At 50.9% G+C, this 18075-nt stretch overlaps 1 protein-coding gene across 1 annotated transcript in view; it reads right to left on the bottom strand.

The window, feature by feature from the left end:
- The window catches only part of rev3l (REV3 like, DNA directed polymerase zeta catalytic subunit), a 49950-nt gene that overhangs the window by 2840 nt on the left and 29035 nt on the right, over positions 1-18075 (bottom strand). The window contains exons 7-30 of the mRNA XM_036975690.1: positions 17320-17424; positions 15498-15582; positions 13694-13839; positions 13055-13183; positions 12589-12823; positions 12184-12326; positions 8193-12051; positions 7108-7991; positions 6646-6734; positions 6228-6353; positions 5948-6140; positions 5682-5793; positions 5277-5392; positions 4961-5079; positions 4620-4738; positions 4288-4429; positions 3600-3844; positions 3354-3462; positions 2992-3198; positions 2771-2880; positions 2557-2671; positions 2286-2423; positions 1898-2088; positions 1001-1247 (exon numbers count right to left, since the gene is read on the bottom strand). Coding sequence (XP_036831585.1) covers positions 1001-1247; positions 1898-2088; positions 2286-2423; positions 2557-2671; positions 2771-2880; positions 2992-3198; positions 3354-3462; positions 3600-3844; positions 4288-4429; positions 4620-4738; positions 4961-5079; positions 5277-5392; positions 5682-5793; positions 5948-6140; positions 6228-6353; positions 6646-6734; positions 7108-7991; positions 8193-12051; positions 12184-12326; positions 12589-12823; positions 13055-13183; positions 13694-13839; positions 15498-15582; positions 17320-17424 — 7964 coding nt within the window. The remainder of the gene's footprint in view (positions 1-1000; positions 1248-1897; positions 2089-2285; positions 2424-2556; positions 2672-2770; positions 2881-2991; positions 3199-3353; positions 3463-3599; positions 3845-4287; positions 4430-4619; positions 4739-4960; positions 5080-5276; positions 5393-5681; positions 5794-5947; positions 6141-6227; positions 6354-6645; positions 6735-7107; positions 7992-8192; positions 12052-12183; positions 12327-12588; positions 12824-13054; positions 13184-13693; positions 13840-15497; positions 15583-17319; positions 17425-18075) is intronic.

Genomic DNA, 18075 nt, shown 5'->3' with positions numbered 1-18075 from the left:
CATGTCTAGAACCATGGACTAGGATAGATTTGTGGTGATAAATAAGTATTTTTTTTTTTAAAGACTGTAATTCACTATTTGACACTATTTGACAGGTCAGACTATTTTTGTCAAACTCATTTCATGGAGGGCTTAGTGTCTGCAGGTTTTGTGTTTTTTTCCCTTTCAATTAAGACCTACACAACAAGATGAGGGGAGTTCTTTGACGAATGAAGGTCACTAATTAGTAATCAATTACCAGGGAGGAGAGAGAACCCGCAGACACTCGGCCCTCCACGGAATGTGTTTTGACACGTGCTCGAACACAGTGTTCGCCAACTCCAGTCCTCCAGTACCCCCAACCGCACACGTGTTTGTCGTTAGCCTGCTTCAGACCGAAGGGCAAGGGGACATGGCTCTTTTAGACAAGTGTTGCTCAACTCCAGTTCTGCAGTACTTCCAACGGTACACGTTTTTGGAGAAACGCACCTGATTCAACTCACCCAGGTCTTGGTGATTAGTTGATAAGTGGAACCAGGCGAGTTTGTCCGGAGCTACAACAAAAACGAGGCACAGCAGGACTGAAGTTGAGAAACACGGGTCTGAAAAGAGCCTCCTTGCCCTTCAGTCTGAAGCAGGCTAACGAGACAACAGTATGAAATCTGCATGTCCTTTACACAACTCGCCACTAGATGGAATCATTGGCATTTCAAAAAGGGCATGCCTAACAAGGACTTGGGTACGAGATTGGATATTTGTCTCATTTGATTCCCGACGTGTAGCCCTTTTTTTCTTTTGTTCTCCGTCTGCACGACAGTCCGGACAAGGCTTTCAAAACACCACCGCTGCGTCAGTGGTCGGTGTGTGTGTCATCAAACGTCTACTCTCTCCTGCATGGATCTATCATCGGTTTGATGAATCCCAGTAACTAACTAGAAGAGCTGGGAGACCAGAGGGAGCCACATTTTAAGGGTCCGACAACCTCCCCCCCCCCCCCCCCACCCCTCTTTCATAGCCTCACCCTGGGGAGCTCCTGGTACCAGCTGAGCACATCCACACCGATGAGCTGGAAGATGCGCCTCAGCGGGGGCAGGATCTGCTTGGTGATGTAGTAGGTGGCGTTGAGGCGCAGGCCCGGGTCCTGCAGCACCTCCAGGGGCCGCCGCACCAGCTGGATGAGGGGCACGCCGGGCATCCCGTACACGATCACGTAGGGCACCCGCTCGCCCACCCGTGGCTCCAGGCGCCGGTCATAAGCCATCATACGCCTGGGGGAGGTGGGGGGGGGGGGGGGGGGGCAGGACACAGCATTGGATTGGCTGTTTCATTATAATCTAGCACCCCAAATATGTGCAGTGGTATAGGACCACACATACATACAGTACTCAGATTTCATTTGATTAATTTATCACAATTGTCGTTTTTTTTAAACCAACGCACAAATATCTGAATAAAATATAATGCATTTGCTCCTTGTTTTTGTACTGCAGTAGTACTACTCACTATAATAAATTGTAATACATTTCCTGAATCACACAGAATATTTTTCCCCTTTAACCATGTCTCAGAAATCAGGTTTTGCCACCCATTATGGGCTGGGTTGCTAGGCAACTGTCTCAGGTACAGTACACTGAGCTAGGCCCGTTGTAGTGCAGGCAGACAATGGACATTGTGGGGAATCTGTAAGTGGCTTCACAAAGGGCACACAGCCAGACGAGAGGAGAGGAAGGTCTCACACACACACACTTCAACAAGCCACTCCACAGAAACACACTAGTTAGACATGCAATGACATTTAGGCACTGCCATATTGCCATATCCACACTCAAGATTTCTCAAAGATGCCACTGTCAACAGCGTCGTGTCATAAACACACAGTAGGACTACACTCCCCTCAGGCGGCGCGTTGTTGGTGTACCTGGTGAGCTCCAGAGCAGGGACGCAGGCCCCCGGCCGGTAGGAGCCGCTGCCCCTGTACTCCTTAGCGAAGGTCAGGTCCTGCATGCTGGCCTTGGCCTCCAGCACCTTCACACACTGACGCTGCACAAACTGCTTCACCAGGCTGATGTCCCGCGTCTCAAACAGCAGCTTGATGGAACGTTCCAAAATCTAGGGAGACGGACGGACGGACCAGACACCAGTCTATTTCTACACGTCGACCAGGCTGACTGATAGTATAGAACGTTCAGACAAGGACTGATTCCCATGTGTGCGCTTTGTATTAATCTGAGCACGGGCTGCTAGTAGAAATCTGGCAGGATTATGAAGGCTGTAAAAAAAAAATCGGTCAAATTTTGCCCGGTTACCTTGGAAACAGCAGTGCATCCGTCTCGGCGCACAGTTTCGATCCCCTTGGCGTCGAACACGGGGTCCTTCTGGTCCAGGCTCTCGTACATGTAGCCCACGTAGCGCTTTTTCGTCTGGAGCACGCACGGGAGGTACACCTGGGATCACACACACACAGAGAGAGGAATTAAAAACTATTAAACCACACACACACACTCATACACACATTCTGTGGGCTTCAATGCAGACAGCCAGTCTAGCAACCTCATACTGTACTGAGCAGAACTGTACCTTCTCAAACTTCAGCTTGACAGGTTTCGGGTTGGTAGCAGTCACCGCCTCGGCGATCTCGTTGCCGATCTTGAAGGCCTGCTCTTTAGTCGCTCCCTTTAGCAGGACAAACATGCTGGAAGAGACACAAGCAGAGGTTAAGAAAAGAGAGGAAGCCTCCGAAAACCCGAGGGCCCAATACCTCACGCTTCCCACTCTCTAGGCTTGTCCCTACCTGTCTGTGTCACCATAGACAACGTGGGCTCCCCACTTCTTGGTGTCGTTGACCAGTTTGATGGCCCTCTCCAGGGTTTCCCTGGCCTTGTGGACAATACTATCTCCAACCTTTAGAGACAATAGATGGAGATACGTATGAGAAAAAGGCTGAGATAAGGTTACTGACGGGGGGGGGGGGGGGTTTGGGTAAGTGTGCCAGATGTTAGCGTGACCCCTCACCTCTACGCTGGGCATACGTCCAGAGTAGTGAGCGGCGGTGTAGCCGAAGGTGACGTTGGCGATGAGCTTGAGTCCCAGCTGCCTGGCGTCCAGGAGCCTCATCAAGGCCTTGTCCTGCTTGTAAGTCTTCATGGAGCGCTTCACCATGAACCGCGTGTTCAGGATCTCATCCAACATACTGGGCAGGACCCCCTTCCTCACCGTGGGCTGAGCAGGGAACAGAGACATTGACACAGACAGACAGACAGACAGGACAGACAGAGACAGAGTTAAACTCAATAGTTCCATAACAGTTTCATTTATTTCAGCAAATCCCACCTTCCTTTCATAAGGAAAAAGTGAACGTATCAGAAGAGTTGTACCTTGACAAAAGCGATGCCGTTGGGAGAGATGGTGATGTCATTGCGGAGCTGGTAGAGGAGCTCAGGGGGGACCCGCAGGGAGGTGCAGCCAAACTTAAACTCATCGGGCCTGAAACATGACACAGTGAACGGTCTCTGTACCTTGACTGACATCTCACTCCACCAAAACTAGAAGGTGAATGTATGCATGTATGCGTGTATGCATGTGTGTATGCGTGTATATGCGTGTATGTATGTATGCCTTACGTTCCCATGCTCTCCACGTGGCCCAGGCAGGTAGAGTAGCAGTAGTTGTAGGCGATGACGATGGAGGGGTAGAGCGACTGGAAGTCCAGCACCACCATAGAGTTGCTGTAGAAGCGCGACTCGGGCTCCATGACCAGCGGGATGCACTGCGGCACCCTCTGCTGGGCTCTCTGCTGTATGCTGGGCGTCACAGGGATATAGTTCATGGGCTTGGCCACGCGCAGCATCATGGACTCCACACGGTACTGCAGGGAGAGGAGAGAGATGAGGAGAGAGGGCAGAGTGGACTTTCTCAGACTGATCACTGACAACTTGTACTCCATGCGGTTTTAGCGCAGTCTCGACAAAACGTGTCCTCGTTTCCCCTCGATCATCTTGCCTTTAATTTGTGGTATGTAGTACTTGTTCTGACCATCACCAATTCCTAAACACCTTCTAGTTTACTGCAGGAGGCGGTAGAAGTGAGCCAGACAGAAACTCATCCTGGACTTCAAACTGTCCCGATATGCTTTCTTAACTCCTCTTATAGTTGAAAGGCAGTTGTCAAACCACATAAAGACAACGCGAGACAGTGAGAGAAACACCAGAAAACGCAGAGCCTGCAGAGCAAAACATTACATCAACACAGCGTGCCAATCCACACCGCAGCCAATAGCCCAACATTTCTGAGCTCCGCTGGGTTCCTGACCTGGGATCCCCTGGTGAGCACATGGTAGAACTGGATCCCGAACACCCTGGCCAGCTCGCTGGTCCTGCCGATGATGTCGTGCTGCTGGAGAAGTTGCATGGTGCCGCCCAACCGGCTCACATAATGGTCCACCATCTTCCACCTGGCAGGCACACAACACAGAGTCATACTGCAGACGGGAACAACCCCGTTTTATGGTCTTGATTCAGTTTCAACTTGAATCGCTACACAAAACCAATAGACGAGTTGATCACCAAACAGAGTGACGATGGTTATGATGTAAGCACGGTGAAAAAGAGAAGGTAGGTAGGTGGGTGCGGTGCGGTGCCCACCTGTGCAGGTCCGTGTTGTGGTCGAACCAGTCTGACAGGGTGCGGGGGCTGTACAGGGGGAAGCGCTGGTGTAGGACGTGGAAGGCCACATTCTCAAAACTGTAGTTGTTCAACGTTACCTGTTTAAAAATAAAAAAAAATAAAACTAGGAAATACACTCCTACAAATGACCGCAGAAACCAACATGAGAAGATTCATAACCAAATGATCTGCAGCTACACACCTTTGATTTGGATTTTTTTTCCTTTTTTGAAAAAAGGGAACCAAGCTAATTTATACAGTGGAAAGGTTGGCAGCGTCGATTCTAAGTGATTGATGATGTCTGCGGCGGCAACAGATACCTCGGTCTTCATGATCCTCCACAGGTTGATGACGATGCGGCCGATGATGTGTATCTCCGTCATGGTGTCCGCTCCGTACTCATCCCTCTCCGCGGCGAAGCGGTTCTCCTTGGCGTCACCTGAGGACAGACAGACAGACGTCACTACACCCGACGGAGGAGCAGCCAGACGACATCTAGACACATTCTCCTTTGACTGGGAACGGCTGGATGTAGAATGTCAGGGGGAAACCTGATGGACGCTTCTGTATGAGAGCCAATACTATTTCAACACAGTGTAGTGGCAGCAGAGAGGGCAACGGTGAGTGCCACCCTACCTGGCACCCTGGAGAGCTGCTGGCAAAGGTCAAAGTTGAGTGCCGCTGCCCGCTGGAGGATGTAGCCCCAGGAACGCATCTGAACTTCATAGCCTACCAGCATGTCTGGGTCAAACCTGCCACGACAGAACAGAGATGTTAACAGCCACAGGACACATGTTTAACAGTGGCCTAAACAAATCAGAAAAGAGAAGATTTCATAGAAACGGAAACATGAATATGTATAACATACATTTAAATCAAAAACAGTGAATTTGCACACGTGCTGTCAGTCTTGGGAACATGAACACCCAGCGAAATATTTAACAACCGATCAGATGTCCAACAAAGCCACTGGTGTGCTTCAGTTCTCCTTTTTTCGCAATGTAAGGATCAAGGTCAAAACCACAGGAGCCAATACGGTACCTCCTCATGATAGTGACAACTTCCTGGAACAGCCGCTTCTCATCCACAGCGTAGGTGACCTGCAGTCCTGAGACCCCAGATCTGACCAGCAGGGGTGCTGTTCCTCTGACACCTGGGACACACACACACACACACACAAAACACTGTTCTTTCAGATCCAAGCACAATGACCGTGTACACAATGGCAATATTTGAAGCCAGGTCAGACAAGTGTGGTCCATCCATCCACAGCATGGCGGGAGGGACTGAGGGAGTGACCCCATCACCTTGGCCACTGTCCTGACAGTCCTTGTCCACCACGATGGCCCCAGTCAGCTGCGTCTTGTCTGAGTCCAGTAGGGGTGCGTCAGAGCTGAAGCAGTAGAATAAGGCACATATGGGGTCAAACTCGGGGTCGGGCTCCAGGTCCCGCCGGGTTCGAGCGTGAAGCTCCATGCTCATCAACGTCAGGTGCTGCACCTACAGACGAAAAGGAAAAGCATGTCACATTCCTTCTGTACCACTACTGTGTGTGTGTGTGTGTGTGTGTGTGTGTGTGTGTGTCACCTCGTGCAGGGCTTTAGCGTCCTGGAGGTTCTGCATGCTGACTTTGAAGCCGTACGAGTTGCTGATGCTGGGGCCCTCGATCTGAGAGTTGTCTTTCTTTGCAACGTTCAAAGCAGCAAACTGGTTCTGGGGACCGAGGTAGTGGGGAATGCACAATCACATCACGTTAAAGGGGGGGGGGGGGGCGGTGTATCCGGGCAGACAAAGTAAACGCGACGGATTCAAATGATCAAAGCTAAATCTGTAAAGTGTCTTGGGTTATTTACTTGTCTGATGCTCTTCATCAATATTCTGAAACCATACATAGCTCATTAAGGTATAGAGGCCAACATATAAACATATTTTTTTTTAAAGAGGCTTTTTGGAGTGAATGGCCTAAAATGAACAGGAGCTTAAATTCTCTGTGTTTTGTCCTGACCTTCATCTGTGTGGTCAGTAGCACTCTCCTCAGGGTGTCTGTGTGTTCCCCTCTCCTGTGCTGCAGTCTCTGAGATGGGGACTCCGCGTCTGGGATTGAACAGAAACCCCAAAGTGAATTCAGGGTGCTGGCGGGGTGGTTCGACGCATAATGACATTCCAGAGGACAAAACAACTGCATGCAGGCGGCTTCCTCCTATTAAAGCTAATTCAATAAATGACTGTGACAGATTAACAATTCTGGTACGCTTGATTAGTCAATTATGCAGTCATTAATAGCAGCCATAAAAATTTCACACCGAGGTAAGAGAGAAAGTTGGAGTAAAGAAAAGCTTACGACGGGAAGGATAGCGGATGCCATCGCTAATGTCATTTCCCACGGTCGGAGTTAGTGTCAGCGGCCGAGACAGGATGAAGAGGGATAGGTGCCGACAGCCTGCGGACGGAGAACGATGGGGCTTACCTTCAGTCAAAGGGGTGCTGCACACGGGTTCAGACTCGCCCCTGCACCTGCGTCTCCTGAGGACCGGGGTGCTGTGGAGCTGAAGGTGGGGGCTGGTCCTCTCCCTGTCCCCTCGGCTCTTCGTGGAAGGCAAGGGAGAGGGACTGAGGAAGTGCTTCTCCTCGCTCCTCTCTGGGGAGGTGCAGAGCCTGGGGGACAAGGGTGAACCTAGATCTGACCCTCTCCTCTCCCCCTCTACTCCATCTAGTCCTGAGGGGCTGGGCTGCGTGGGCTGCTGCCAGGGCGGCAGGTCTGGCGAGTCTGGAGAGATGGATTTACCATAACACTCCTCCTCAGAGTCTCTGGTGTTAATGTCTGATACAGGCTTCACTCTTATGGGGCTGTCCTGAGTTTCCACCCCCTCAACAGGTGATATATGTAGAGAGAGATTGTCCCTCTGAGTCCTAATATCGGAGGGCTTCTCAAACCCCTCCTCTTCCTTCAATGCTGGACAATGGAGCAGAGTGGGCTGTTCAGTCCTGTCCGTTTGCTGCTCTTCTCTTATCTGTTCTAACCTTCCCCTCTCCAGTGCTCCCATGTCTCTCCTGCCCCTCTGCAGATGCTCGTACTGTTTCCTGGCCTCCAGCCATAGCTGGACGCGCTCGCGGCTGGGGGCGCTCCTACAGGGCAGCAGGATGACCTTCTGGTCCCCGGCTGAAGAGGGGCTGAGCTGGGCCTGGTCTCTGGTGGCTTCTGCTCCCAGGGTGTGAGAGGAGCCGGGCCGGGTCATGGCGGAGAAGGCTGTCTTCCAGAAGTGTAGCCCCTCCAGGGATAGGTCCCCGTTGAACTCAGCCAGCTCCTTGGCCAACCTGGTCTCCACCATCAACTTACGTCCACCAACCTCCCTGGAGAAGATAAAATGATTGAATGATGTACAACATCATGCCTCACCACAGCCTTAGTCACAGACATATATTGTGTGTAGCGTTTAACCCTTGAATTAATACAAATGCGTTAAGTATTCTTCACATTGGTAGTTGTCAGAAAGTGCTTTTAAAAAGTAAATCAAATCAAATAATCCCGCGATGAGAGCTTCGTGGTCCTACCTGGGTTTCCCTGGGGCGTCTGAGGGGTTGCTGCAGAAGGGCTCCTGAAAGGTGGCCTCAGACATCTCCAGGTCCAGGAGGGTGGTGAGGATCTCTTCCCGGTTGGGAGGGGACATGAGGGGCTTGAGGATGTGGGCTCCCCCTCCTGTCCCCCTGAGGAGCTGGCTATTGGTCTTCACCTGGGATACGGAGTTAACCGAGCGCGGAGAACTACTGGCCGTGGTCGACGTCAAAGCATCATTCCCCTCCGGTAAGTCTCCGGTCGGTGATCCTTCGTTGTCTGCGAAAGACGCAGAGCTCAGAGGCAGCGGTAAGACGGGGTCGAAGGCAGAGAACAGCAGCTCTTTCCTCTCACAGTGAAAGCCCTGGAAGTGGCTGAGGCCGTGGAGTTTGCCCAGGGACGTTCCCCACTCTCTGCTCCTCAGTAACCTCTCGGAATCCAGAGAAGATAAATGGTTGGAGACTGATTCCCCATTTTCTGGCTTGTCAAAGAGGTCAGGACTCAGAGGTCCAGATAAGCTTCGTTGGAGCGCCTCCCCAGACCCAGACAGCCTATTAGGCCTCTTCTCAATGCTCAGCGCCAGCGCAGGGATGGCCTCCTGGGTGATGTCACTCAGGAACTTCTGAGGAAGATTCTTGTCGGTCAGAACAAACTGACTGCCCATGTACAGGCTGGAGAACTCTGTCTGGCTGCCAATGCCGATAGCGTTGATGTCGAAGTTGTAGTTGTGTGGGAGCTCTGGGGAGAGGCTGTCCTCTATGGAGTAGCAGCTGTCCAGGCCTGGGTCTGACAGGAACACTGGGCTGTCGTCTGACATTGGTGGCTCCTGCTTCACAGGTAACTCCGGCTGAGAGTTCGCCTTACCCTTCCTGCTTCTGGGCTTCTTCTCCTTGGGAGTTGTAGTTCTTGAGACCCGGGGTTTCCGTGGGGTGGCTGACGGAGTTTTCCTGGCTCTTGGTGGCTTGGCTGCAGCAGGGTCTGGTGTGGGGCCAGGGGGCTGTGTTGTAGTGGAGGAGGAGATCTCTGTGCCCACTGTCTGGGTTGGGAGGCACTGACCACCTCTCTGCTGCCTCTTCTGCAGGAGCTTCTTCAGAACAGCCAGGCCAGAGGTATCCTCAGGTAGGGCCTGCCCGTTCCTAAGGCCTGAGTGAGGGGACCCTGATTTGGGGGCGCACTTACTCTTCCCCACCATGGGGGATTTCACCTGAGGGGGTGTGCACTCATCAACTGTAGTTTCTGCCTTCACAGCACAACCCGGCACCTGGCCTGGATGCGTTTGGAAGAGTTTGAGAGCAAAGCTTTGGTTCACCTCCATTATGGAGGTCTCATAGTCCTCGGACTTTGGTTCAATGAACTGGGATAGGGATTTAGAGCCAGTGACCCCATGGGAGCCGTCAATGATCTGGCTGGTTTTGTTAGCTGACTGCTGAAAGGGTGGTACGGCCTTTGAAGAGGATTCAGTAGGAGGCGACACATCCTCTGGGAAGAGGAGCTGGGAACTGTCACAGTCTCTGCTTTTTACAGGGGGCTGTTCAGCCTGCTTCTTCCTACGAGGCCTTCGAGTTCTTGTGGTGGTGTTAGTAGAGTCACCACCCACACTCGTCCCGTCAACTGTTTCTAGATCTTTCTTTCTCCTCCGTGGAGTCCCAGTAGTACTTTTCCTTCTCGTGGCACTCTCCTTTTTGACTTCCGCCGAAAGCTTATTAGCAGACTTAGTCCGTCTTCTTGGGCTGCTAGGTTTAGCAGTCCGGCTTCGGTTCCGCACACCTCGGCCTAAGGACTCTGGGGGGGGTTCCTGACACACAGAACTGAGACAGGGATCATTTAATGGGTTCATCAACCCATCAGAGGACATGGCTTCCATAAGGGGGTCACTGGGGGACCAACACCGAGGTGGGGTTGAATCAGTGGGGCTAGGGGATCTCTCAGACAGATAACCCAACTCCACCATCACATCAGAGTACTCAGTGGCGTGGTCATTGGCCAGTTCACAGTAACATGGCCGCGGGCACGGCAGAGAGGGCCGAGTCGAGGCTTTCCTGAGGCCTTTAGTCCTTCTAGGCCTCTCACTCCCCTGCACGACTCGGACTCGAGGTTTGGGTGGGCCACTGGCCGTTTTCTTAGTGGTGGTGGTGTTGACCTTATTAACCTTTCGTTTGGGCTGTTTCTTATTAGCCTTGGGCTCACTGAGAGGAAACTTGACCGCACAAGACTCTAGAACCTTAGGCCAGAAGGACTTGAGAGGGGCCATTTTAGTGTACGTCTCCAGTTTGTCTGGTGTGAGCACCACCCGCTGCTCCTCAGCACTCACCTTGGCCATCTTCACCAACATGTTCTTCTGACCCTTGAACCTGTTGATGATGATGTACTTGATGATGATGGGTGGCTCCCTTGGCTCCTTTCTGGACATCTTCCGTCGTTTCTGGTACTTGAGTTCCTGCGTGCTGAGGATATAGTTGTCTTTGAAGCGGACGTAGTTGTCTCGGAGGGCCAGAGGGTGTTTCACGCGAGAGGTGCCCGAGTGTTCCCCGTCCTCGCTGCTGTCGTAGCTCATCTTGCGCTTGGCCCTCAGGGTGTACTTGCTGCCAGGCAGACCTGAGGCTTTTGTGCCGGGCACTTTAGCAGGGAGCTCAGGCAGTGGGGCCAACCTGCCCTCCACAGACGCCTCAGTGGGACAGGCAGGGACTGGGGCCGGTGTAGGGGACACGACAGGGGCCGGTAGAGGGGAAGCGGCCAGGGCAGGGGAATGGGCAGGAGCAGGCAATTCTGGGAGTGGTGCTGTGGGTCCAGTCTCCTCTATGACCGACTTTGCCACTGTGTCCGTGCTCTTAGGACAGGCAGGCATGATGGACGTTAAGGCCATGCCCACTTGGCTGTCAGAGGCTAGGCTTTCCCCAGCGTTCGCTTTAGCTTTCTGGGCTGCTGCAGCCGACCTCCTCTTGCCCAGCTTTAGCCTGGACCTGCGTGGCTCTGCCTGCTCTAGCTTGGCGCAGCCATCGGTCAACTTGTTGCCCACCACCTTCTTGGCGGGCCTGGTAAGGCAGTTGGAGAGAATGACACTGGGGAAGAACTTGTAGTGTGCCTCCTGCTGGGCTACTATGGTCCTCTCAGTCTTGTTCTCCTGATAGTCCTCGTACCGGATCTTCAGCTCGCCCATGTCCCCCTCCTCGCTGCCTCGGCCCATCTCACCCTCCCTCGAGGCAATGAGCTCGTCCTCTTCTATGGGACAGGGGGCTGGGTTTATACTGTTCCTCGGTATGGGGCTTTTACAGTCTTTCTGACCCAGCTCTAGCTCCGTCTTGCTGGGGCAGTTCCTCAGCTCAGAGTAACACAGGGAGAAGCTCCTGTGGTTCTGCAGGATGGACAGACGATTCTTCTCCACATTCTTGATGCTGCTGTACTTCTTCCTGCTCTGGGTGATTTTCCCGTTGCCGAACGGAAAGACGTCCAGATCCGACTCATCCAGAGCCATCGTCTTCTTCTCGTAGGTGTAGAGAGGCCGAACGACGTCCATTTTGTCCACACAGATCTGAGAGACCTCGGCCTGGTTGGCGATGTTACAGGGAATGGGGTGTTTGACCGGCTGGATGTAAGGTATCTCTTTATTCACCTTGAACCCTGTGGAACACTCATGACTGTGTTGGCTGAGGGAGAGGAAGTGCTTATCAGCGGTGTCCTCTGTGTCCTGTGAGAGGGCTTGCCGGTGCTCCGGGTGTTTGCGGTCTAGGAGGATCTTGGCTGAAGACGGGGGCTCCAGGTGGACTGTCTCCCCAGGAAAGGGGTTCCTCTTCCCCAGGATCTTATCGGCGACGGTGAGGGACGAGTGGGTCCTGGAGCCTTTGTCCGTTACCGATGAATCTAAAGAGGAAATATAACAGGAGAGGAGACATAACATCTCGATACAGTGACAGGAAGGTAAGGCAGGAGTCAATGAGATGTGTCGATGTGTTAGCTGCAGTTTATCCTCTATATTACGTTCTTATAACTCACCACTGTTCTCATCCGCAGCACCGTCCAGCTGAGGAATGGAGAGGTTGGCAAAAAGAGAGTTGTTCCCACTCCATTCCATATCCTCATCTGACGAGTCCTGGGGCTCGTCACTGAAGCTCTCTTCTGCCTCCTTCACACCAGGTCTACGGAGGGAGATAAGACACATTGATTTAACAACGAGGCATCCCCTTAAACTGTTTAGTCACGGCTCACCGCAGGTGACCTTCATCTGACTGACAAAAGTGTTTACTGTTTACCATTGTGAATTCAGTGACAACACAAGAAACAAGAGAATTAAGTAATTAGGTGTTTTTATTGAGTTATTATTGAACTCGTAATTAATAAGTTAATATTGAGCAAGGCAAAGAAGTACGAGGTAAAGAAAGAAAATAAGAAATCAGTCACCTCCGTCTAGAAGACTGTTCTGGAAGGTCGCTGTCCCATCTCTGTGACATCAGAAGACTGAGTTCTGCCTCCTCCCTCTCTAGCTCTGGCCCCTCCTCCTCCTCGTCACTGTTGTAGTGAGCGCTCCCTCCCCCGGGCAGGGAATGCTGGGAGTTCTGCCTCATAGGGGCCGCCCGATACCCATCATCCTCCAGGCCTGCCAGCAGGTCCACCATGGCATGGTCCTGGCTGCTGTCTGCAACACACAGAAATACCTTGGAGGTGACTCATCTCCAGGCTTGGATGCTCTGCTTATGGCCTGGAGTTATAACTAGGTCCCAGAGTTTAAAAACTGCCATTGGCGATGCTATATAAACAATACGTTGATAAAAAGCAGATTTTTTTCAAAAAACGAAAAGGACATAAGAGCAGTAGGATAAGCTGTTCTCCATATATCCGATGAACACAGTGCAGTATGTTTACCTACCTAGTATGGGTGAGTGGTTGGATTTCTGGGAGAGTGGGAGAAAGGTCTGACTGCTCTCCAACAGACTCAGAATGGCCTCCTCATCCACAATGGCCTCCTCCTGGTCTTTACCACGGCTCCTTTTAGTGTCTGAGTGGCGGGAGAGAGGGAGAGAAGGTTATCATTACTGACAAACAGAGTGTCCGTGTCCCAAATGGCACCCTATTCCCTACACAGGGCACCACTTTTGACCAGAACCCCATGGGCCCTGGTCAAACGTCATACACTATACAGGGAATAGGGTGCCATTTGGGATACGAGCCACAGTGAGTGGTTCAGCATGAGGCCCGGCCGTACTCCATTCTGTCTCTGTGTGTGCCAGTCGCCTTGCTTCCGTAGCATTTCCACTGGTCCTACGGGAGACTTGGCAGACTGAGCGAGCAGATTAGGCTAATGTAGACCAACACTGTGTCACACTTGAAATTCAGTCACAGTAGGAGTGATAGGATATCATTTGGACGAATGTCGATCCACCTTCTCTGGCATTCAGACAGTCTAGCAGAGGGCCAGTCGGAGAATTGGGAGGAGAGTTAACGCCACATCCCCCTTAGTGTCTAGTCTAGCAGAGGGCCAGTGGGCAGAGGGAGACGCCTTGCTCACCTGTCTGGGAGCCTCTATGCGCCTCCACCAGGTTGGCTGGTGTACACTGCAGCAGCTCTGGGGTCAGGACATCAGGGTGTAGAGACAGTTCAGCTGGGGATGGATCCTGCTCCTCTGCCGCGTCATCCACAGACCTGGACTGAGTCCTATTTTTAAAAAGAAGAAGAAAAAGAGTGATTAGACCGTTCAACGGGAGACTGTTGCTAAGGTTATTACTTGAGTCATAGACGAGGTCCCTGAGACCAAGCGCTGCAGCAGTCATGTTTTATTAGCAATCCTTATTGTCTTAATCAGGAGATGTGGCTGCAGTGTGTGTGCGTGTGAGAGAGAGAGAGAGTGTGGGATAGAGAGAAAGAGAAGAGGGAGTGTGTGTGTGTGTGTGTGTGCAGGAGGTATGAATGGAAAGCTGGCAGGTGGCCAGCAGTACTTTGGGCTCTCCTCCAGATGCCTCTCCCTATCAGGCTCTGCCATCCGCTTTGTCCTGTGCTGCACCCCTGCATTGCTTAGCAACTCACTACTTATCAACTCAACCAAATATTGAAGAATATGCAAGGTGGAAAAGGTAGAACATGCAATGCAGGTACTAGTCCCCCCACCCAAAAATGTCAATATTCTATACGTCTCATTTCTTATTACGGGGCGGATGAAGGAGTGCAGAGGGGCTCCAGAGACAGGCCTCTGTGCTCACGACTGTCTCGATCTGGTGTTAATTAGTCTCGTTGCTAATGACTTTGGTGGCTAAACGAGGGAGCCCAGCAGGTGCCAGGAGATTCCTGCAGCGATTAAAACATTTCAGCTCCCGACTCTGCCTCCTCCCCTCTGCAAACTCTGCTCGTCTGCACTTACTACAGTACAGCCTGCCTGCCTGTCTGTGGTAACAATCAGAGAGAGAGAGAGCGAGCAACTAAATAATAGCTTTAAAAAAGCACATAAGAGAGTAGTGGACACCTTTAGATGTGCAATAGGCAGACAGAGACAGACAGAGAGAGAAAGAGAGACTCAAATCAAAGACAATGTGTATACATGCGAGAGCACGCCAGCCAACCAGTGAGAGTTGTGATCTGGGAATGTGTGTGTGTCACAGTGCTGCCAAGCCACAGCTCCATCACGTGAGAGGAAACGGGTCCCTGTGCCAGAGCCCAAACTGCTCCCATACTGGCCTGGCCTTTGATAGAGCCGTTTCACTTTCCTCCCATTGGTATCAACTTAGCTTTGTGAGCAGGAGCCATCTGGACCTGATGTAACAGCACACACCGGGCCAACTGTACTTTTATTTATAACAGGAAATTCTTTCTGCTCGGCAAGGAGGGGGAACAGGGAGAGCCCTGGGATATTAGACAGCAATGACCCCATCAACCCTGGACTAACTCCCCCCATCCTCTCTGGCCCAGCCACTGACAGTGTTGAGATGAACCAGGAAGAGGCATGCAGTCACCATCTCATATAGACAAAGACAGTAATACACTAACCAAAAAGGCATGGGGGAAATAAGTAGCCGCTTTAACATAAAGAATGAAAGACAGACCAGATGTAGATTCTCTCTGAAACGCAACTTATGTGTTCTCTGGCGGTAGACATCTTGTCTTGAAAGCAGCAGATGTTTACTCTCAAAGACCACCCCTGCCGCCCCCTCAACTTCCCAAACCAAACAGAGCACAGCTATCCACTTACGCAATGTTGAGCAACTGTTTGTCCGACGATGACTAACAGTCAAGTTACCCTAAGGACTATGGGAAACTCTTGTGGTGAGCCATTTCCCCTCTTAAAGACAGCAAGCTTGAGGGGGGGAAAAGTTGTTACTTACACATCAAACTCATTTTCCTTCAGGATCTCCTTGAATCTCTGCATGAAGGCCCTCTCGCTCTCCGTCGAGGCGACAAACCCACGATCTGGAGGAGCACCAAACGCAGGCAGAGGTTCAATTATTACACTTTGATGTATGTGTGATGCACACGGGACAGCAGTCAGACTCAGATACGCATGAATCGTGACAGAGACGAGCCTAGATGATTTATTACCTGGTCCATGGCACATAATATGGGGCATAGACCACTGGAGATTGATGGCACCTTTATTGGGGAGGACGGGCTGCTGGTAATGGCTGGAGGGGAATAGGTTGGAATGGTATCAGATACATCAAACAGATGGTTTCCACCCGTTGGATGCCATTCCATTCGCTCCATTCCAGCCATTATTATGAGCCGTCCTCCCCACAGCAGCCTCCACTGGCATTGACTCACAGGTAACGGCAAAAATAATAAAAACAGTTGAGTAGATGTTCTGGCGGCTCCGTTATGGTGTGGGGGTGCATTTTCCTGGCATGGTTTAGGTCAGGGGTCGCCAACCTTTTCTAACACGAGAGCTACTTTAAAAAACATAACCCGAGCGACTCATTTTTGTTCTCTTCTCTACCCTGCAACCCTTCCCCGTGTCTTTGGTGTACAAGAGATGTGTTTTCTGTCAATATACCTGGTACAATAATGGTTAGTACACATTATTTGGCATGACAGGCCCCTTAAAATGATATTCGGATTTCTCTGTAAAAAAAAAAAAAAATGTATGTTTCCTACTCAATATAACAAATATTCATAGAGAAACAATAAAAATGTATGTTCTGAGTAAATGCTTAAATCACATCAGAAGAAATAAATGTAAGCCTGGAAAAACTGGAATTCCCCTTCAATTGCCCATCTAGCAAGAGAAGAATGTGTCGGTCGACTGACCTTTCTGCTGTTACCTGTCACGGCAGAGTCCGCAGAACAACGGCCACCCAAATCAAACAAACAGTCATGCTAGGCAAGCCTACTTTGCAGTTCACATTTAATTGAGAAGGTTTTTTGTGGAAAGCCTCTGTTTACTCAACCCAAAAGACGTGGTCATTAGCAACGCTAACTGGCTACATACGGCATGCTAAGACAAAAGCACGGTCCAGACAGACAGACAGACAGACAGGACGGACAATATTGCTGTAAATTAGTTAGCAGATATTGCGTTACATTTGGCTTTTTAAGCTAATAGTGGCTAACCAGGGGTGGGAAAATGTCAATGTGGCTTTTGAGTCGATATCAGCTGTTTATGACAGTTTGTGATGGAAAAATGCACGTTCGTTCAGAATTGATTGGCTAGCTGCTCATAAGCGGGCTGCAATCTACCTGTTGAAGACCCCTGGGTTAGGTCAACTCAACCCCTTAGAGAGAGAGAGGCAAAAGCCAGGCATTTTGAGTGATCGCCTTCAACCTATGGTGAAGCACTTCTATCCTGGCCACGGAATGGTCCGACGAGCCTGAAAACGATGATTATCATACGTCATGGCCGTCTCAGTCACCAGATCTCAGCCCAATGTAACACTTATGACAGATTCTGGAGCAGCGCCCGAGACGGCGTTTTTCCACCACCATCAACAAAACGCCAAACGCTGGAATTTCTCACGTTAAGAATTGTGTCGCATCCCTCCAACAGACACTTGTAGAATCTATGCCATGGTGCATTGAAGCCGTTCTGGCTCGTGGTGGCCCAACTCCCCATTATTTTGTCAGTCACTTTTACATTCGGGCCGATACGCATGTAGGTAGGTAGACCTGCTGGAAGTTTAACTGTGGGGTCTCTGAGATGACTGGTTCACTCACCCTGTGACTGTGGGGTCTCCATCTGAGATGACTGGTTCTTCTCTCGTCGCCTCTGCTTCTCGTCCTCCCAGATGGCCTGCAGGCCAGGGTTGCTGCCAATCTGATCTGCACACACACACACACACACACAGTGTCGGCATAGATCAGTCGGTTGAATGAGGGCCTCTGCATTTCCCATCTACAGTTGGTTGAATGAGGGCCTTTGTTTCAAGGAGTACATTGACGCACACAAAGTTAAAAGAGCTCAGATCACCACTAACCACTCAAAACTGGACAAGAGCTCGAAATCAGAATCACTCCTCAAACCATTTCCTTCTCAACAGCGAGTTTGTATGTCTGTTTTTTGGGCAGATGGAAAATCTACTTGCTGAAGGCACATATGTGGACTGCCCTGGCGTGACCTCTTTTCTGCCAGATAATGGTGTGTGTGTGTGTGTGTGTGTGTTTCCCACACTCCGTATTCTGAGCACAGCTAATCTAAAACACAACCAAGCACTTTGTTTCTGCTGTGTCATTCTGTTCCTAACATTTATCACGAATGGCAGAAAGACTGTAGAAATAGTTCATACTGGATTGAGATACTATGAGGTCTGGCAACACATTCCAATGGCAGATGCATATTCACGCATGTTTTTAACAGAATGCTCTATTTTTGCTTCATGTTCCCAGTTCAATCTGCTCTTCCAGTCTTCCATCCTACACCCCCCTGTTTCTCTCTCCCTCGCTCTCTCCCCCTCCCTAACAGAAGGTCGGAGA

Source organism: Oncorhynchus mykiss, chromosome 4 (assembly GCF_013265735.2).
Source record: "Oncorhynchus mykiss isolate Arlee chromosome 4, USDA_OmykA_1.1, whole genome shotgun sequence".
In the NCBI taxonomy this organism is placed as follows: Eukaryota; Metazoa; Chordata; class Actinopteri; order Salmoniformes; family Salmonidae; genus Oncorhynchus; species Oncorhynchus mykiss.
Note: the sequence above shows the minus strand (reverse complement) of the source record. Positions and strands in the feature narration are given on the sequence as shown.